Source organism: Choloepus didactylus, chromosome 2 (genome assembly GCF_015220235.1).
Source record: "Choloepus didactylus isolate mChoDid1 chromosome 2, mChoDid1.pri, whole genome shotgun sequence".
Taxonomy (NCBI): domain Eukaryota; kingdom Metazoa; phylum Chordata; class Mammalia; order Pilosa; family Megalonychidae; genus Choloepus; species Choloepus didactylus.
Window position 1 is genome coordinate 63,951,581 of NC_051308.1, and position 20,577 is coordinate 63,972,157.

A 20,577-nucleotide genomic window follows, 5' to 3' on the forward strand; every position below is an offset into this window, starting at 1 on the left:
AGTTTTAAAAGAAAATTTTGCTCTAGGGACAGAATTATAAGGAGTTTCTAACTTTACCTTTAGCTTAAAAATTATGTGTAACAATAAATAACTTAATTAAAAAACATACTAATTTCAAAAGAATTTTGCTGGTAAAGAAACAACAGGATAAACAAAAAGTTTACCTGTGCAGTCTGGTTCAGGATCCCATTTACCGTTTATGCAGACTGTTTTCATGTATTTGTTTTTCCCAGAACATCTATAATATGTTGTGGTGTTATGATGAAATACATGCAGATGTGATCTGAACACAACTCTGGGATAAATCCTTGAAGCTTTACAACTCTTAAGTTGGTCTGTTGCTATAAAAAAATGAAAACATTCAAGCAACAAGAATATTAAACAGAAACTAAGGAATTACCTCAAAAAATACCTAAAATATTAATAGTATAATTAAATCATGTTTGACACTGTTAAGCAATATCACAAAAGGTTATTCTGATATTATTGCATAAAATGGTCAGTGGTGTTAAAAAAATGAAAAAGGAAATAAAAAAACACTGCATCCCATCTTTGGATAATAGAAAAAATGTCAGAAAGTCTTCTGGGAAATAGAATTACAATATGGTTTTACCTGACCCAGGAATTGTGACTGCAGGAACTACAGTCAGCCCAATTTTAAAGACGCTGTAAAAGTACAGACACATGATTGCCTTCCACTAAATTGTGTTAAATAAATACATTTGAAACAATTAAATAAAAAAATAAAAGAGGTGATGCATGAGTAAGTCTCTAGAAAGTATAGTGTTAGTAAGGACAGGCATATCTGAATGGCCCTTAAATTTGGAATTGAATTGGAATCCCACATTTCAGGCACTTAACAAAGACCTGACTCAGCAAGTCGAGTAAATCCAAGGGAAGAACCCACTGATAACACTATTGAGCTTCAGAACATGAACTTTAACAGGCCCCTTCTATGTCTGGGGAGCTTTCATTGCTAGATCTGTACCATTTCTTCCATAAAGATGTAGACCATTGTGGACCCCTTTCCTTGGTGTGTCAAAGGATGGGATAATGAGAGCTGGAGCATCATGTGTGCTCTGCTGCTTCTCTGGTTATGAGGGATTTTCTCCAACAAATCCTATTTTAAATTTACCATGTTTGGTGCTAAGTGGTTGGGGTGTCTGTGCTTCCCTGTCCCCATGTTGGTGATTATTAATGTACACAACCTATGCCTTCCTCTAATGGAGCCTGTGCCTCCATGAAGGTGGAAGACATCTCCTCCCAGTAGTTCATCACTGATGGCCAGTGACCAGGCATCTGCCATCCCCAAAGGAGGTGCAAAAGATATAGTATCCATCCCCAGAAGTGCGTGGATCAGTTGATATTCTGAAAGTCCAGGAGATAAAGGCGACAGGGTAGTTCAGGGCTGTCTCCTCTATATTCTGGAGAGTCTGCTAGTCTAAAGCTTAAGATTAATGGCTTTAATTTATTGAGGTTGCTGGAGTTAAGACAAAGGAGACCAAAAATCCTTGCAAATACTTATGCCCAGTTCTGCTAGAATTCAAATTAAGAAGCAGAGCACCAAGCCTTATGGACTGATAAAAAAACCTGGAATGGATTTCACTACTTCTATGGAGAAAATACACAGACAATATGGAGAAAATACACAGACAAGCTAATCAGAAAATTTGGAAGGGAGTTAAGACAATCATGGGGACAGAAAGAGCAAGGATAAGACCTAGTTCCTGAGGGGAGACGATAAACACCAGAACTGAATAGAATTCAGGGCCCATGATTATTATTCTAGTTATTGTTCCTGAATCTTGCAGAGGTAAAAACTGAGGTAAAGCAATGAAATAAGAGAAATTAAATTACATTTGTAGAAATAAAATATCCAGATTCAATATTAGAATGAATACAAGAATTTAGCAAGTTTGCTGGAAATAAAATCGCTATACACCACTAAAGTATATTCTTATATATAGACTGTATGAACTATTCAGATTTATAAATTAATAAAAGATCTCATTCATTATATTAATTTAGTCCCAAAGAAACTTTGTTGAAAATCTACGTAAAATAATTTCAATGAGAAATTTACAAAACCACATAGAAAAGCATAATATAAGACCTGAATAAATAGATAGATGTATTATACTTATGGGAGGAAGTTTCAGTATCAGTGAAAGGTTCAATATCAGCAAAATTCTAATTCTAGCCAAATTTATAAATTTTGACAACCCCAATTAAAATTAAATTGTAACTATCATGGAACTTGATTTTAAAATACAAATGTATTAGGACATTTTAAAGCACCACGGTAATCCTAATAAGTAATAAGGATTACAAAAATGTCATAACAATTTTGTCATATTAGTACAAGAATGAAATAGATGGATAAACTAAGGGACTAGAACATATAATCCAGAAATAGATATATTTATAAATAGGATGTTAGCAAATGGCATATGGAGAATTAAATATTGGTAGAAATAGGACAGACAAGTCAATAAATGGTGTTGATACAGTTTTCCATAAGGAGAAAAAAAAAGGCCCTCTAATACACAGATAACTCTGAGAGATTAAAGAAATAGCTATTGGTAGCAAAACCATAATGACTTAAAAAGAGAATTTCTTTATGCAATTAAAAAATGAAGGGATTCCTAAACAAGACATTCATATAGAAGCACACATAAAAGAAAGATTTATAAATAGGTCTACAACAAAACCTTCTGAATAAAAGTGACATCATAAAAACATGATATTAAAGCAAAATATAATTTAAAATATTTGCTATGCAAATAAGAAAGGATTCAATTTAAAACTCAAGAATACCTTAAAATCAATTAATACAAAAATAACAGAAAAATGTTCATTGAACAGAAAAGAAAATCCTAGCTGCCAATAGCTATTTGTACTGAAATCTCAATATCCTTTTTACTCAGGAAAAAAGCAAATTAAATAAATATGAAACAATGGTTTTAACCTATCAGACTGGTAGCAATTCAAAAATATTAAAATATCAAATGGTGGCGGAGAGAGGGGTGAAATCTTTGTATTTTTGGCAGCACCTTATAAAATTGTAACTGACTATCCTTAGGACCCAGTAATTCCACTTCTAAGGATAAACTCTAGGAAACACCACAAGCATGTTTATATAGCAGGACAAAAATAAATAATACACATTATCAATAGGGTAATGAAATTTTAAAATGTGCTTTCTTAGGTTGTCTACAACACAGCAAAAATTATAATGCTGAAGGAAATAGCGCTTTGCATGTCAATGAATAGATGATGAGTTTCTTTTGTAAATTTTTACTGAAAGCTTATAAATCACTTCCTACTATTTTGTTTTCATGGATGCATGTGTGCACATGGGAAACTAAAATGTAAAGTGTAGTGTTCAATTTCTACACATAATTAGTATTGGCTTTTATGCATAGAGAGGGAAATGGATATTTCAATGTTTTTCTTTGGTGTTTTTATTTCAATGATTTATTATATTACTAAAATTAGATAGTTGAAGCAAATGACATTAAAATTATCAATCTGGATAATGAGATCATGGGCATTTTGTAGCATTCTCTTTATTTTTCTCGGCATTTCCCAATTTTTTAAATACAACTTAATCAAAGGACCTCACTATGTCTTCTTATCTAGAACTTCTATGGGTCTAGAACTGATTTTGGCTGAGGAAGAGACATGGGGACAGATTGAGAGACATTAGTTCACCTAAAAGGTGATGGAAAGCCTGTATAGACTACCCATACAACAAAGCCTTATGATCAACAGAAAGTATAGTTTGCAAATGTGAGACAAAGAAGAAAACTGGCACCAAATGCACCAAGCCCTAGTTGAGTAGCCTATGGAATGGCAACTGAAAATAATTCCAGAAAGAGTTACTGACAAAGAAATGTTAATGTTCTAAATCTTAAGGCACTGAAATGGGCATTGCTCCATATAAACAGACCCTGGTATCCTGATACAGTCTAAACGGGAATAAAGATTACCTATTCACTACAAGAGAATGTGATAAGTGATATAATAAATGTATATACAGATAGCACAGCAAAGCGAATATATTCTACTGGAGTTTTGAGATGGGGCTGTGGGCTGTTGAAAATGAACTAAGAAATGTTTCAGACAGCAGTTAACTCTGAATTGAATCCTGAATAGAAGATTCACATGTAATTAAAAATGCAGAAAGACATTCCAGGAAGTGAGCCAGGCACAAGACAAGGCATAGGGGTTTAAAAGAACATGGCTTGTCCAGGAAATAAGGAAAATCAGTTCTGGTATAGCTCCATTACACAGTGATGGGGGAGTTGTATAGATCTGGAAAAGGCAGTCTGGGATTATCCTAAAGCAGTTTCCAAATCTTTCTTTGTTCACAGCACCCTTAGTGTCTTGGTAATTTTTCACAGTCCTCCTAGGCCAAAGGAAATCCTTCACAGCTTAGTTTATTAAGATCAAATATTATTTTGTCTTAATACATTTCTTAATCTGAACAACTTAATGCCTGATGGGCACCAGCATATGCTGGTACAAATATATTTATTCATTTAAAAAGTCATAAACCATCAAATATCAAATTGAGAAGTGCATTCTCACCAACACAGTTAGGAAGCTGAGTCCATGTTCCACTAATACAGGTAATTATTTTATTTCCTATCATTGTATATGCATTTGAGCAATTCAACTCCAGTGAATCTCCATGGCGATAGGGAGGAACAGAGGTTGGGACATAGCCATGGTTGAGTTGAGGTGTATCTCCACATGTTTTCACTTGTTCTAGAGAAATTCAATTAAAAAATTATCTTTAAAATGTTTTAAAACCATTTACCTATATATTTATTCATAAGTACAAAGTAAAAGTAGCTGTTCATGTTTGAATATTAATATGGAGTTACCAATACAAGTGGGCAAAGTTGTCCATTCTCCATCCATACATTGTATTTTCTTAGGTCCTTTCATTAGGAAAGTGGGGTTACAATCGTATTCCACCACTTCACTGTGTTCATATTCTTCCTTCCTTATCAACTTAACTTGACCATTGGGGAGTTCAGGAGGTGGACCACATGACTGCACTTGCCCTATTATAGAGAAACTGGGTAAATAATGGTAAAATGGTCTTAAAATTATAAAACTAACAAAATGTGGGGTTGCCCATTTTGTTAGACCTAGAATTAAATCACATTTATACAACATGCCTATTTTTTAAGGTCTATTTTTTAAAATGTACATAGTGTATTGACTATTCTTTTCCTCAAACACTGACTTTGTTATGGACAATTTTAAACTAACACACACAAAAAAAGAGTATGCATAATGAACATTGATATACTGATTACCTTAAATATAAAAATTGTTGATATTTTGACTTTTGCTTTACTTAATCTTTTGTGAAGTAATTTAAAGTAAATGATAAACATGGTGAGATTTCACTCCTAAATTCTTCAGAATGGCTTTCTAATACATAAGGGCACTTACCTCTATGTACAAAATATTTTATTACATTTCACCAAATTAACAATAATTTCTCAGTATACTCTTACTACCTTTATATAATAAAATATCCTGATTGCCCCTTTCCAAATATTTTATAGGTTGTTTATTATAACCAGGATATTAGTTGTACTCTTGAAGATTTAAAAATATGTTCAATAATCTACATATTACATAAATGTTAAATTATCAAATATGTGGTATGATATACAAAGTATAATTATATTTTTTATTAATGTCTAGAGATAAATAAAATCATTTGTTCAAAAAATTTGATGAAAATAGTGTTATCTGAAGCAAATAACAAATCATCATTCTTTTATATTGAATAACCCATATATGTGATGACTCAATTATTTAATAAAATATGATAAGGTCCCTACAGTCTTTTTTAAAAAGTTTAACATTTTTATTGATACTGGTCAGGGGACAAAACTGATGCCTCTCAATCCCAGTTACCATATTTGATCTATAAAATCCCATTACATATTTCAGAACATAGAGGTAGAATTATTTCTTGATTTAGGAAACTTGAATGATTAATGTGACTCAATTACTAAGGACCATATGTATCCCTCCACATTACCGGTTAAAATACTATCCTTGCCAATGTTTGCATTGTATCAGATTATAGATGTAATACCTAGCCATTAATATAAAAATTTAATTCTTGTTCCATCAATTATAAAATAAATATTGACCTTTGCATGTTGGAAAATTAGGTGACCATCCAAATTGGTAGCACTGAATTGAATCTGGTCCAACTCTTATAAGTCTTTGTCTGCAGGAAAATTTCAACACATCTCCAACTCTGTATTTTTCTTGTTTTGGATGGGCATTTACATTTTCTTCTAAAAGTGGAACAGGACATTCTATTTCTAAAAATGAAATTAAAGTAAATGAACATATGTAAATATGAAATTTTCATTGCAAAAATAAATTTAATGTATGATATACAGAAATAAAATGCAGAGGGCTGCATATATACAGAGGGGCATGAAATACATTCTTACTTTCAAAAAACATAAATTTATTATTTACTCCCAATAACTTTGTATCAGAATCTCTTCAGGATTGTAATAGGTAAGTCCTGAGATGTTATTTGTAAAGGAAAATTATTTAATTTGGATCAACTTTTATTAATTATTTGTTTTTAAAATAGAATATGAGTTTGTCACACAAGAAAATCATTCTTCAAATGAAGAAATTAAAATGCATCAAATTTAATTAAATTTTTCATAAATATGGTAGTAATGTTTAAAAATTAGATTGTCTGGAACACCCAAGCAAGATATATCCAATAAATTTTAAGTTGGAGGGAACATTAAAAGCAAATTATTCTTCCTTTTACGAATGAGGAAATAAATATCAGAGACTTTTTTAAAAAACACATGCCTAATTGTATTCAAGGTTTTCTGAATCTTTGCACTATGTTCAACAGTGTTACTAATATGTTCATAAAAACTAATACATTATGAATATCTTCTGATACAATTAGAAGTGGATATGCATAAGCATATGTATATTTTTCTCACGTAATTTATCATTGTAAGTTTATAAAATTATTGAAATTCATATGTGAAAATATATAAAAGACCCTCAAAATAAAAAGAATACTCACAACAAATCAAGCATGTATCACAAGATAATACAGTTAAAATAATCTCAAAATTATTACTTAAACTAGCTAGCTCCATATATTATTATTCATTTAATGGTTTAATATCAGTTTATTTGAACAGATCTCACTGGAACATAACTTACCTTTAAAATTTGCACCTCTTTATCCCTGTTTTGTATTCTAATATTTTGCATGAGAATTCTTTTTTGGTTGTTTAAATTGTTTTCTCATCCAATTCTTAAAAAAATACTGTTGAAAATGATTGACCTTGGCTGATGTAGAGTTTTCCAACTCTTTTATCCATATATAGTTATTATATGATGGTGTAGACCAAATAATGGTCCCCAGTGATATACACTTCCTAATCCCTGAAATCCGTGAATAAGTTACCTTGCATGGCAAAACAGACTTTGTGATTACGTTAAGGACCTTGGGATGGAGATATTATCTTGAATTATCTGAGTGGACCCAATATAATCACAAAGGTCCTTTGTTTGGATCTACTTTGAGAGCATCAGAATCAAGAGTAAAAGATGTGAAAAGAGAAGCAGAAGGCAAAGTGATTTGAGGAAAAGACCACAACTCTCAACCAGATATGTTGGTGGCTTCTAGAACCTGGAAAAGGCAAGGTCACAGATTATCTCTCAGAGCCTCCAGAAGGAACACACCACTTGAATACCTTGAATTTAGGACTTCTGTCCTTCCAAACTGTAAATAATAACTTTGTATTGTTTTAAGCTATTAACTTTGTAGTAATTTGTTAGAGCAGCAATAGGAAATTAATGCAGTTGAAATGAAACATGCTGCTATTGTTAAGGTAGGGTATGATTTGGCAGGATCAGAAAGCATTTTGAGCCACTTTTAAAACCAAGACTCTGACTATACAGTTTATAGTACAACGAGAAGATCACGGAGCAAAATATCTAAAGTTGCTGAAGAAGTTGTAACAAACCATAACTTCAGTGATGTATGCTTAGTTTTGATTAACTGGCAGTTGGAATTCAAGATACCTTTTAAATAGCTTTCATTTAGTTATAAATATGATATGTATGTCATATAAGCAACCTTGTTTTGAAAGTGCTAAATGCTTGTCAAATCTAGGTTATTATATTGATATTTACCTTTGGCTCTAAAGCTTTTTGGGACATCTTGAATTTTGACTCTTGTTCCTTAGGAAACATCACTGCTTAAAGCACACACACAAAGAAATACATTCAGAATTATTTTGTCTTCCAAAAGAAAAAAATATTTACCATAGCATGTGGGTAAGTGGGGCCAGCCGTTTTCTCCACATACTATGGAGCCTGAGGTGTTTCCATCTCTGCTTACATAGCCATCACTGCATTCATAGTCCAACTTGTCATTGAGCTTAAACCATATGGCATTGCTTTTCTTTCTGGCATTAACAAATGCTGGCATAACACAAGACTCTATGGTATATTAAAAATCAAGATTTTATTTCTAATGTTTTCCCAAGGCACAAGCAGACAAAAACCTCTAACAATCATTAGGTTTTAGCAAACAAAATACATCTTAGAAAAATCATACTAAGTTAGTAAATATTTTATGTACATTTTCAGCATACACCAACTCCTGAATAAAATGCAATGTGTTTTATATATAAACATATATTTATATAGTTACAGAGTTCTGTCTATCTAGCACACAATATACACTAATAGTAGTGTAATAAATACTAGTTTGGATATATATGTGTATGTATGTATATATAAATACACACACACATACATGAATACATACATACATATATATTTATATCCTGACAGGAAACACAAGGTCTTTAGATCAGAGGACAGTTTATAACTCACAGAGCATCTTAGTTCTGGTTTTCTGAGCCCCAGTCCCTAATCCATCAGATGCAGTGAGAGCCTGATATCTTGCTCTGCAGTGGCTTTGCACCACAGGAGCGGAACTGCCAAATTATGAGACTTGGCCCTTATATAGGGTGGCTGGCACAATGGCCTGGAGACCTTCACTCTGGAATGTAAAACAAATCTTTTCTGTGAAGGGGCAAGGAAGGTCTCTAGGCTTTTACTACCCTGGAAGATGAACACATGGCTCCAGGGAGATAAATCTCTTAATCTTGTTGGAGCTGTATACTAACTTCCAAAGTATGTTTGCTATTTAATTATTCTTTAACCATGTCTGTCCATGTTGTTTGCTCAGAAAGCCTGAACTAAGCAGAAATGTGAAAATATTTATGGAGCATTGTCTCCCAACTGTGTATTTTAAAAAATGTATTGAAGCATAAAATACATGTAGAAGAGTTTACAAATCACAGGTGAATAGTTAAATTATCACAAAATAAGCACACCTATGTAACCACCACCCAGGTAAAATAATAGAATATTAACTACATTCTCAAAGCCTCCCATGACCCCTTCTAATCACTACCTCTCTTTCTTGACTTCAAACACCACAGAATAATTTTGCCTACTTAAAAATTTATGTAAGTTGTTTTTTAACCTCATTTTTATATTTTGAGTCACACATTTTTGTGATTAGCAGTAGCCTATCACATAATTTAACTTTTAAAACACATCAGTTTTTATTTAAATTAACTACACATTTTTAAATGATCCGAAAGGACTAGCCAGTGGTAACTTGTCATGATATAATTACTAAAAAAATGAAAAACTATTTCCTTGCTTATTACATTACTTGGCTCATATATCAAATTCACTGAAAAATTTTATAAGCAACATATTTTACTGTGCTATTTTTACTTCTAATAAGTCAATAAACTGAAACAGTTAAATAAATAAATAAAGTTGTGCCAGAAGTTCTGTAAACTAATTAGTTTTTCTTTTTTTCTTCTTTTTTTTTAAATAATGACATTTCTTCAAGGAAATAAATGGACCCCAATGAGGGAATGATCTCCTATGAAGTAGAAAGACATAGTCCAAAAAGTTAAATCAATTTGGAATGAAAAATATTTAGAAATTTTATTAATATATTTTATTTTAAAATGAGTTTGCCATCATTTCATATGATACCATCTAAGTCCAGGAAAATAATAGTTGAAAAAAAGGAAAATAATAGTTGAAAGCAAACTTTGATGTTAACATGTTCAGGAAATTGCTTAATAAAGTATAAAGTTACTTACTAATGCAAGTTGGTTGAGTTGACCATCCATTTGGCAGACATTGAATTGTCCCTGTTGTCTTTCCATCAATTGTTGAATATCCTGATTTACACTTATATTGTGTTTCTTTATGTAAAGAATAAGCATATTCTTTTTCAACAACAAACCCATTCTCAACTACAATATCTGATTTTAAGCATCTTTCTAAAAGAAATAAAAACACAAGGAAAATATGATGTTTATTAAAATTTTTCATGCTCGGTCAATGAATATGACAATAAAAAGAAAAAAAAGGAAGCCTTATGCTAGGGAAACAACAACCTTGAATTTTCCTGGCAATCCAAGTTTTCATAGCATTAAAAATAAACTGTTAATAGCTTTCTGCAATAACTGTTCTGGGAAACTGTGTAAAATGTAGACAACTTTATATGGAATAAGGCAAATCATAAATAATTCAAAAACAAGAGCAAAGAACCCTTTCCAGTAGAGTTTTGCATGTCCAAGGGAAACCTAACCCAGGAAACTAATAATTTCCTGCAAAACATTCTGGGAGATTCTCAATGAATTGACACCTTTATTAAGTCTTCACATTGGTTTGAATTTCTTAGCAATTGGAGAATTCATTCAGCTCCTTGGGGGTCTCAGACTAGGTGCTGCAAAAGACCCAGAATGCCACTGAATTCATGTCTAGAGAACCAAATAATAAATAGCACATAGCAAATAGTAAAAGAATTGACTCTAGGGGTTTGGAACCAGTAGTGCAGATAGAGTGTAATGGGAATATGGAAAAGGAACTCATCTATAGTTTCCTTGAGGCCAGAGATTTTAATCTGGCAGACTGTCTATTCCTTTAGTTGTCAGAGTAAATAGCAGGATTCTGTAAGTAAATATGTCTGTTCATTTTACTGTAAATAGCTGTGGCAGGTTGAATAATGGTCCACCAAAGATGCCTATGTTTTTATCTCCAAAACTGTGAATGTAACCCTTACATAACCAAAGGGACTTTGTAGATGTGATCAAGTTAAGGAAGATTGTTCTGGATTGAGTGGGTCTGATGCAATCACAATGCTCTTTATAAGAGAGATGCAGGAGGAGTCAGAGTGAGACAGAAGGCGATGTGATGGTAGAAGCAGAGCAACGGAAAGAAAGATACTTGAAGACACTAAACTGCTGGCTCTGAAGATGGAGGAAGGGACCCGAAGCCAGGAATACTGGTGGCCTCCAGAAGCTGGAAGAGAAGGAAACAAATTCTTCCCTAGAACCACTGGGGGGAAACTGCCCAACTGACACCTTGACTTTTGCCCAGTGGAACTAACTTTTGACTTCTGGCCCCCAGAACTGAATTTATAAGATAATCTGTAAGAGAAGAAATTGTGTTGTTTTAGATCATCAAGTTTGTGGTAAGTTGTTGCAGTAGTTGTGGGAAACCAATACAAAACCAAACAAGAGTTTTTGCAAAGCACCATTTTGTAGAGTTCTATTGTTAGATAAATTTGTGTTTTAATGTTTGTTTTTCACTACTGTATCAATTTAATTATAGCCTATGAACATATCAGCATATGGACATTACATATGACCAAAACTGATCTCTGACTTTTTCAACAAAGAATATGCAAGCTATGCTGAGAAATGATTTTGATACTTGAAGCCTGTAAGAATGTTCATTGAAACAGGAGAAACTTCAGAATTTCAGGCTTTATTCATTTGAAAGATTTTTTTCCATACATATTTTTAAGTTACATGTAATTGTGTGCCCCCAAAAAAGGAAAACAGAGTGGCAGAGTAGGTACATGGGTCTCCTAATCTTTAATTACTGGGAATAAAAAGATAGTATTTAAAACTGATAAAAAGATATCTATATATATTTAATGTTTGAAAAAAAGGCCAAAAGGTAACTTCACTTATAGTCTTAGGATCTGATGATAAAATAAGCAGCAACATTGTTTTATCAAATAATATAATAAATTCTAGTATAAAGAGGATGCAGCAAATTATAGAAAATGTTAAATGTAGTCCTTTCAATGTGGGCTCACATCTTGGTAACACTGATGTGTAGTCCATAAAGTAGAAAAATATTCATAAAATAATTGTTTGGCTGAAACTATGAAAATCACTATAAGAGAAAAATCATTGTATCTATATATATTATATTATGCATATATATTGCTTGATGGATGGATATAATAGACTGATAGTTCTATCGAGGCTGCAATGAGTTTTTGCACATGGTTTGTTCTACACCATTTCAGGGCATGCCATCGCATAACTTGAGCAACCCACCATATGCAGGTACCTGTTTTGGAACACAGGATAATATTGTTTTGTGTTGCTTATTGACACTGGTGGTGAAATTGCTATGCTGGGAAAATGAAACCAAAGATAGATTATTCCTGTAAACAAATCATGGTGGAATTTGAGGCGTTTGATATGATGAAAGGATTTTCTTCAAGATTGATTTTTTAAATCTAGGAAAACAGTGTGAGACATGATTTTCTTCACTTTTGCAGATCTCAGTAAAGGCATGGAGCTGATTAGTTATGATATGTATGACTATTTAAAAATGTGCCTTCTTTCTAAGGCAGTAACTTTAAGAGAAAGGCCAATACTTTTTTAAAGTGTGTTATTTTCAATGTTCTAAATATTGCCACAAATTTAAATACATATATCATGATTAATGAAATGATTAATGATTTTATCAGCATCTCCACAACCTGTTTTTGGGAGCAAAAAAAAAAGTGTAAATATCAAAGTTTAGAGCACTTGTTCTAGATCTTTCATTCTTTCTGTACTTCCTTATTCCTCTTAACTGATTGTTCATCTTTCTAAATGTCTTACCCTAGTTTCATTTCCAGTCTTTCTTCTTTCCCCTGTTGCTACTCTTTTCCTCCTTTTTTAGAGACACTTTCCACTAAATATTCTTCAACAAATCTAAAACAGTTGGCAGAAAATAAGACCTTTCACTTACATGTAGAAACAATTTAGGAATTTAAATAAAGAAAAACATGCAATGTTTCAAACATTCAAATGTTCATTGTTAACTAAATAGAAGTAGAAGAAACCTACTGGTATAACATTCTCATTTTGCAGGTGACTACCAATAGCTCAAATAAGTGAAATCATTTACTCATGGACCCAGAGGTAATCTTTCTGAGAAACAGTGCTGGTGTCCAGTTGGCCTGAAACTTCACTGACTCTCCACAGTTGGTTTTCTTGGTTCACCAGTAAACCTTGGATACACAGTGTTCTGTTGAATACTTCTACTTTGGAGACTCTGACTTCCTCTTTTTATTCTGGTAACCCCAGTACATTATCTGTTTTGGGAATGTTTAGAAACAAGCAGAAAGGGAAGGAAATAATATCCTGATGAGAAATTGAAGAGGAAGAAATTGCATTGCTTGTCCAAATAAATGAAATGTGCTAAAACTTGAAACAGATTGATACTGGCAAGTTTCTATCTAAATGGTGAGTAATGACTCACTAAAAGGAACTAGGACCAACAAAGATATGGGTGAATCCAGTTCTGGGGCAGAACAAGAAAAAATTAACCCTGGGATACTTTTTTTGTGCCAGAAAGCAATGGAATTATTCACAGGCTAATGGAGTCTTACAAAATATACAGTAGCCAGTTTGTAGGGGTTACCATTGACCATTTTATGGTGATTTAAGAATAAAAAAGAATAAGACGTATAATTAATTGTAGTATGTTGAGTATTGAAAACACCCCTCCCCTAAAGGGATGTTAAAAACAGAGCTCCCTAGCCCATATCAGTATAACTTTATATTGTTCTCTGCTAGTTCTGATAAATTTCTTTAAAAGTATAATCTGAGCATTATGAGTCGATAGAAAAATTTTTGGTACTAGAAATATAATGGAAATTATAAAAGATGGAAACAAGAATTTTCTGTCAAACTTTCTATTTAAAATAGTTTGGGGCTTCAGAAAACAATTGACGTGTATATTAATTAGAATTAAAAATTCACTTGGTAAAAGTGTGAAATTCACAAATTATGACTTTTATTGACTATTAAAGAAAATATCCTTATTTGCTTCCCACCATACTGTCATACTTTTTTCCTGTGTCCTGTCGGATATCCTTCCCTATGGGATATAAAGTTGATGTGGTTGAAGTGGGGATTCCTCCTACTCACCCTGACTTTAACCCAGCCCATTAGAATTCTCCATTCCCCTGGTCACAAGGATTCATTCAGGATTGCATATATTATGCAAATAGCTCCAATAGATTTGTCCATGATTATGTCTTGGCAAAGGTTTTAGGAAGATATTCTTTTTTCCCTTGAGTTTGCAAGCTTCTAAAAAGCAAGTCTTGGACTGACAATTGCAATCATACCACAAAATGAAGAGAGCTTGTCCAAGAGATAGAGAGAACAATGGAATATTTATACCATAATTGGAGTCCACAAACCCTGAACCCTGTTCAACCATTGGACTTTGGAGGTATGAAGTCAGTAAATTTGTTTTTTTCTTTTTTGCAAAGGTTAGTTGTTTTTAAGCCATTTTTAATAGAGTCTTTGACCTAACTGGAACTGGACAACTATTGCAATTCAATCTGTTTAAAGAAGACTCCTATTTTTTAGAGATTTAAATTTTTAAATTGGAAGATGTGGTGTACTATTTGATAACATAAAAATTCAGCAATAAAAAGAGTGCTGAAAGACTTCAAATTCCTGAAGTACAGCTGGTATCAGCATACCATCCCACTGAAAAAAAAAAATGGTAGAAACTGTACAAAATATATTTCCAGAAAACTGGAAGACAGGTAGCACAGAATTGTGATGACTGAGATAATTAAGAAAAACAAAAACCCAAAATCCCAAAGCACGAGACTACAACTGCCCCTGATCTTGGTGCAGAGGCATTTTCCAGTCAGTCTTGCAGGGAAGGGAATACAAGCAAAGCCCTGTGGTCTCCCTCAGTTGAGCAGAGAGATATCAGAATTGTGAGGCTAAGGTGAATAAAATTTATAAGACAGAGTAACAGAGAAGGGTGCAATGTAGAGAAAGAGACCTAGAAATTTGCTTAAGCATCTCCATGAAACTTAGGTTAATACTAAACTGTGTAAGCATTGGATGAAATTTTGTGGGGCTGTCTAAGACAAAGAATTGCAAGAGTTCGACATGTCTGGGAGATGGCATCATTTATACCACAGTTTAACAAACAAACAAAGGAAACTGTTGTCTAATTTCTAAGCCATTCACAATAAATCCAACTCTTAGAAGTCCAAACTTTTAAAAAGATAGAAACTGATTGCTTAGTGAATCAATCATATGAATTTAATATTAACCTATAAAGGCTCAGTATCAAAAAAATATTGCCTTAATCATAAGACACTTTCACTTGTATTGGACTTATTTTCACTTTAATACTTTAGCTTTGTAATCATTTATTGCCAACTGACTTTATAAATTTAATGTAAACATTAAAACATAAAGTAAAGTAAATGGGTATTGCTTTACTATAAAAGTACTATCTTCAAACTGCTTCACTCTATTCTTGTGTAACTTTTCTACTTATTATATACATTTGATTTACATAGGAAGGCACGCTCTCTATCCAGAGATATGCACTTCTACTCAGACACAATTAGAACTAAAAACAAGTGCACAATGTCAGTAAAAGCAACCGTTAAAAGCTATATTTAACCTTTGACAATAGATTTATTTCCTTTAAGAAATCATAAAATAGAGCAAGATCTCAGAGGATGTTATTTTACTCACTGAAGCACTGGGGAGGGGTGGACCAGCCACCTTCTTTACATGAAATGGTACTCTCATTATTTTGAAGGTTGTAGCCCAGATCACACTTAATTTGTACAGTATCACCTTCCAGATGTATTTGTCCTGAAGATGCAGAATGACCATTTTCCACAAAAGGGAAAAAGCACAGTCCTAAGGACCAAAAAGGTAGTTAATGTAAAACATGGAAGTGGTAAAAAAGAAAAAAGTAGGGTAAAATTGCATTTTAAAATATTTTTAAATATTTTCAAAAGAACGACAAACTTCCAAAATGGAATCAAGCATAATAAATAAATAAAACCTATAAGTTAAGTCATACTAATATATGTATATGTATTATATATTCATAATATATAATACGCATTTTTCACATGTATACATATATATGTATTATGTATTTCATATATATAACATACATATGAAAGGAAATAAATATTCCATGCCTTTGGTCTGTGTTTTTATAATAAAATATTTTATGTTTAATAAAGCTCTTTTAGATACAAACACTATCTTAATATATCTATTATGAGAATTAACTCAAAATATGTCTTATGGAAGGAGAAAGAACCAGCTCCTTTGTGACTCATTAGTTCTGCCTCCCATTGATTTTTTTCTTTCAACACTCACCGGAGTCTTCTTCCCATATTTATTGAAGAATTGATATAGATACAATTTTTAAGGACAAAATAAGTGATTCATGGAAATATGAAAGTGAAAATACTAAACTTAATATAATCCTTGAAATAATTATGAGAATGATAAATTAAAAAAAATCTGTATGTAAAAACTTTCATGGGGAAAAATATGGTCATGCTGTTACCAAACTGATATTAGGAAAGAAACATTTGTAGTCAAAAGTATTAATCCTCAGTTATTAAAACAAAAATTTCAATTTATGGAGCACTTCTAGATAATCCAAAACCGTTTCATATATTTATTCTTCGTTTAGTTTTCTGAAAAGGTTCACAAAAAAGACTACATCTGTCATCTTTGCTGGCTTCTCTGGTCCCTGTAATTGTCTGCGAAGATCCTGTGATCTCTTTTGGCTCAACCTTCTTCACTCACTGAATAATTCATCTGCATCTGAAGATTGGGCATTTACTCACTGAGACACTTTGGTGTCGGTGACCATCCTTCTTCTGTGCAGTTTATGCGAGTCCAAAAGAAATTTGATGGAGACACAAAGTTGTATTCACAGGAGTAATAAAAAAAATGTCCCATGGGTACTCGCAAAAATGGATTATATCTCTTTTGATCAAATACACTGCCATGTTTTATTTCTGGAAAACCACAAAATCCCACTGGGAAAAATAAAACAAAATGAACAATTAAATAATAGTCTACATTAGTGAACTGTTAAATCATATTTTAATCATCTCACTGATGACTTTTTCCTTTCATTTAGCTTATTTTATACCACTAGTTTAAATACCTTCCAAGTACTAATTGGTCAGGGACAAGGATAGATCTCTAAGAGTGCAGGAGTAGTGGAGGAAGCCATTCCCAGTGGATACTAACTTTACATTTCGGAGTCCTGTTATGTATGAACTCTGCTGCAGTATCTTCAAGAAGAAAACTTCATACCACCATTGAAGAACGAAGGCAGAGAGTAAGGAGAAGCAGTGTGCTGGTAGTGGCGTGAGAGATAGGGCTATGCTTTAGCTCACAATTAACTTCCTATTTCTATTCTTCTGAATGAAAATCACAGATATCTCCACAAGGAATTTCTATTTTGTCTATTTTTACCCCAGTATAGTAAAATGATGGAGAGGTAATTTCGTTTGTGTTTTTTAATACCATCATTTAAAAATATTTTGTTATAAAATCAATACATTCCTGTATAAACAATTTAGAGACTGCAAAGAATCAACAAGAACCACCCAATCAAGATAACATTACAGTTAAATTCTAATGAGCTAAATATGTGTGTATCCATATGTGTGTAGACACACACACTATATTTGAAAATATATTTTAAAAGCTTAGAAAATGTGTGAAATAATTACACCATTGTACTCTGTTTTTGAGAAAAACAGTTAAGTTCATTTTTTAGCTCAAGTGATTTCCTCGATATAGTATTGCTGTTAAGGATTAGGTTTCAGAAATTCAGCTCTAGTTAACCAGGGAAATTCCTGCTTTTCATATGGCTGCAGGTAATGTTCAATGTTGTACAATATTTGAAACTATTAATTCAATATTAATTCCTGTATTTAATCTTGTGAAACCTGAAGTTGCTTATTTAACTGTTTAAAAACTGACATTAGACATTAGATAGTTTTGGAGAGATTTTTGGGGAAAGACCCTCTCGTACACCGGCAGTGTCACCTCCCATAACACTTTTTTAGATATGTTTTGCTACAGTCAAATTATAGATCTTGCTTTCCATGCATTGGTACCTACGTATTCTTTGTTACCACATATTCTTTGAAATCCAGGATAACTTTTCTCCCATCATCCGATTATTTCCATTCTATCCATCCTTCAAAACTCATTCTACAATATTCAGCAAATATTTGTGGTGCAGCTATTATATATCAGGCATGGTGCTAACTATGAATGCCAGTTTCAAAATAATGGGAATATTATTTCTAAATTCTCTCAAAACTTTATTTCCTATGTTCTTACAATCTACTTACTTTTTACATGCTTTTTTCCTCTTAGAACATGCTAAGTTGCAGTGAGGCATGATTAAGCTTTTCTTTTTATTTCAGCTTCTTTGATGCAGTTATTATATGAAGTATAATATGTTGTTCAACAAATATTTTACTACTGAAATCATGCAGAGTTTTCAATTAATACCAATGTTATTTTAGCCTGTTTGTTTTGTTTTGGGGAGCAGTCCCTCATTAGTCACCTAAACATAAGTGCAATACAAACTTATAGGTCAATTAACACCAAGACAACTTTTGGAAAGAGCTTCACTGAAGTTTTTCTAGGAGTCTAGACTGCAACTTGAATATTTTTTTCTGAGATAGGGGTTGTCAAAATTCTATGCATTACTTTTGCACTTTTACGCTTACCTTATTCTGCTTTTTCCCCTTTAGATGTCTCCTTTAGTATCATCTCTAACAGAAATTTAAACCACTCAATATATGAGAGGAACACAAGTAGTAAAAGAAAATATACCCATACACATAGTTCTTCATTGAGGATGCTGTGAAGATACTGCCCTAACTCTTGGCTAACCAGATAATTTTGTATTTTTAACTGACACTAAGCTATGTCTGTCATTGGAGAGGCAGTACTTTCTCCCTGTCAGTTAACTGCTCTCCTATGATTATAACTCACTAGTAAAAGTGGGAAAAAAATAGAATGAGCTTCAAGTTCATTGAAATAGTGTTCTGCAACTTTTGTAAGGGTGGATCTTAAAAGGAAAGTGTTTTATTTTTTCCTATTTTCTTCCTGTACTAGGACTGAAGAGAAACTGTGCAGATAAAACTTCAATAATATGCAAGAATTATCAAGCAACAAAAGAGTAAAATACACACTTTCCGGAAATTAAACAGTAAAGTGCAGTGATTCAAATTCCATTTACACTCATATTTAATGAGTTTTATTGCAATCATTTGGTTATGATGGTTTTTTTATTTCAACATTAAATAAGATGGGACAGTTTTAAAATATTATGAGAGGTAGTCATAGTTTTAATGAAGAAGTAAAATTTCCTTCAACCTTCAAATTTTGTTGAAGAGCCCAGGAAGCTCAAATTATTTATTGGCATTTCACTGGTTTACATATAAAAATAAGGATATACTCTACTGTTTTATTAAGAGATAACCGTTTGTTAAATGATAATTAGATTTAAATGGGAAATATCTAAGTTTAAAGATATTTAAAATCTTTTATAACAAATCTATGAAAATAAAATCCTTCAAACATTTTGAAGATGTCTGAAACTTCTTGGGAAGTTTTTTCTAGTCAGGGAATTGCAGAGTTTATGCATGGTATTTCACCCTGTGACCTTCATTAGATGCATGTTTTTTCATCATTTACCTCTTCTCCAAATTCTGTATTTGGTGGCTATTCACACTTTGGAACTCAGAGAATAGAGGAAACCCAGTTTATTCTGTTTTCCATTTAAATGCATTGTAGATGATATTTCAATTAAATATATTAATATTTTGATCCCTCATTCAGAATTTTATCACCAATTTTTTTCATAAAAATGTACTTATACACACACACATGCACACAAACCCACATACATTTGAGAGAGAAACTAAATATTCAGGTCTGTTTGCAACTTACCTTGTCCCCCAACTGTGGAAACCCATAAGAGTAGAATGACATTGATTAAGAGCAGCATCCTAATCATAAATACCTAAAAATGCTCCAGTGATTTATCGTGTTTCTTTGAATTCTACTCTCATTAATGGTTATGAGCATGACTTTGAATTTCAGTGGACTACCAGGAAGCTAGTTCAGTGAAATCCTTTTGTAAATATCAAAGTCCACATAGAGTTGTATGAAGTAACTAAATAGTTTTTTCTTTAATTAGGGATTTCACATTGATACTCTGAATTTATCACTTGGTATTTATTTGAACAAAATACTAACTATGCAATTTCTTTGTGGTTATAATTATTGAGTCTCTGAAACTGGAATATTC

General features: G+C 32.3%; 1 protein-coding gene across 2 annotated transcripts in view; it reads right to left on the minus strand.

Annotated features, from left to right (window-relative positions):
• CFHR5 (complement factor H related 5) overlaps nucleotides 1-20,343 on the minus strand; it is a 36,829-nt gene extending 16,486 nt beyond the window's left edge. The window contains exons 1-9 of one of the 2 annotated variants that reach the window (XM_037825110.1): nucleotides 20,217-20,343; nucleotides 17,075-17,269; nucleotides 15,951-16,121; nucleotides 10,236-10,418; nucleotides 8,362-8,538; nucleotides 6,189-6,365; nucleotides 4,893-5,075; nucleotides 4,594-4,773; nucleotides 165-341 (exon numbers count right to left, since the gene is read on the minus strand). In XM_037825110.1, coding sequence (XP_037681038.1) covers nucleotides 165-341; nucleotides 4,594-4,773; nucleotides 4,893-5,075; nucleotides 6,189-6,365; nucleotides 8,362-8,538; nucleotides 10,236-10,418; nucleotides 15,951-16,121; nucleotides 17,075-17,269; nucleotides 20,217-20,283 — 1,510 coding nt within the window. In that variant the 5' untranslated portion in view covers nucleotides 20,284-20,343. The remainder of the gene's footprint in view (nucleotides 1-164; nucleotides 342-4,593; nucleotides 4,774-4,892; nucleotides 5,076-6,188; nucleotides 6,366-8,361; nucleotides 8,539-10,235; nucleotides 10,419-15,950; nucleotides 16,122-17,074; nucleotides 17,270-20,216) is intronic. The other variant, XM_037825111.1, reaches the window with a different exon arrangement.
• Nucleotides 20,344-20,577: the final 234 nt, after the last annotated feature.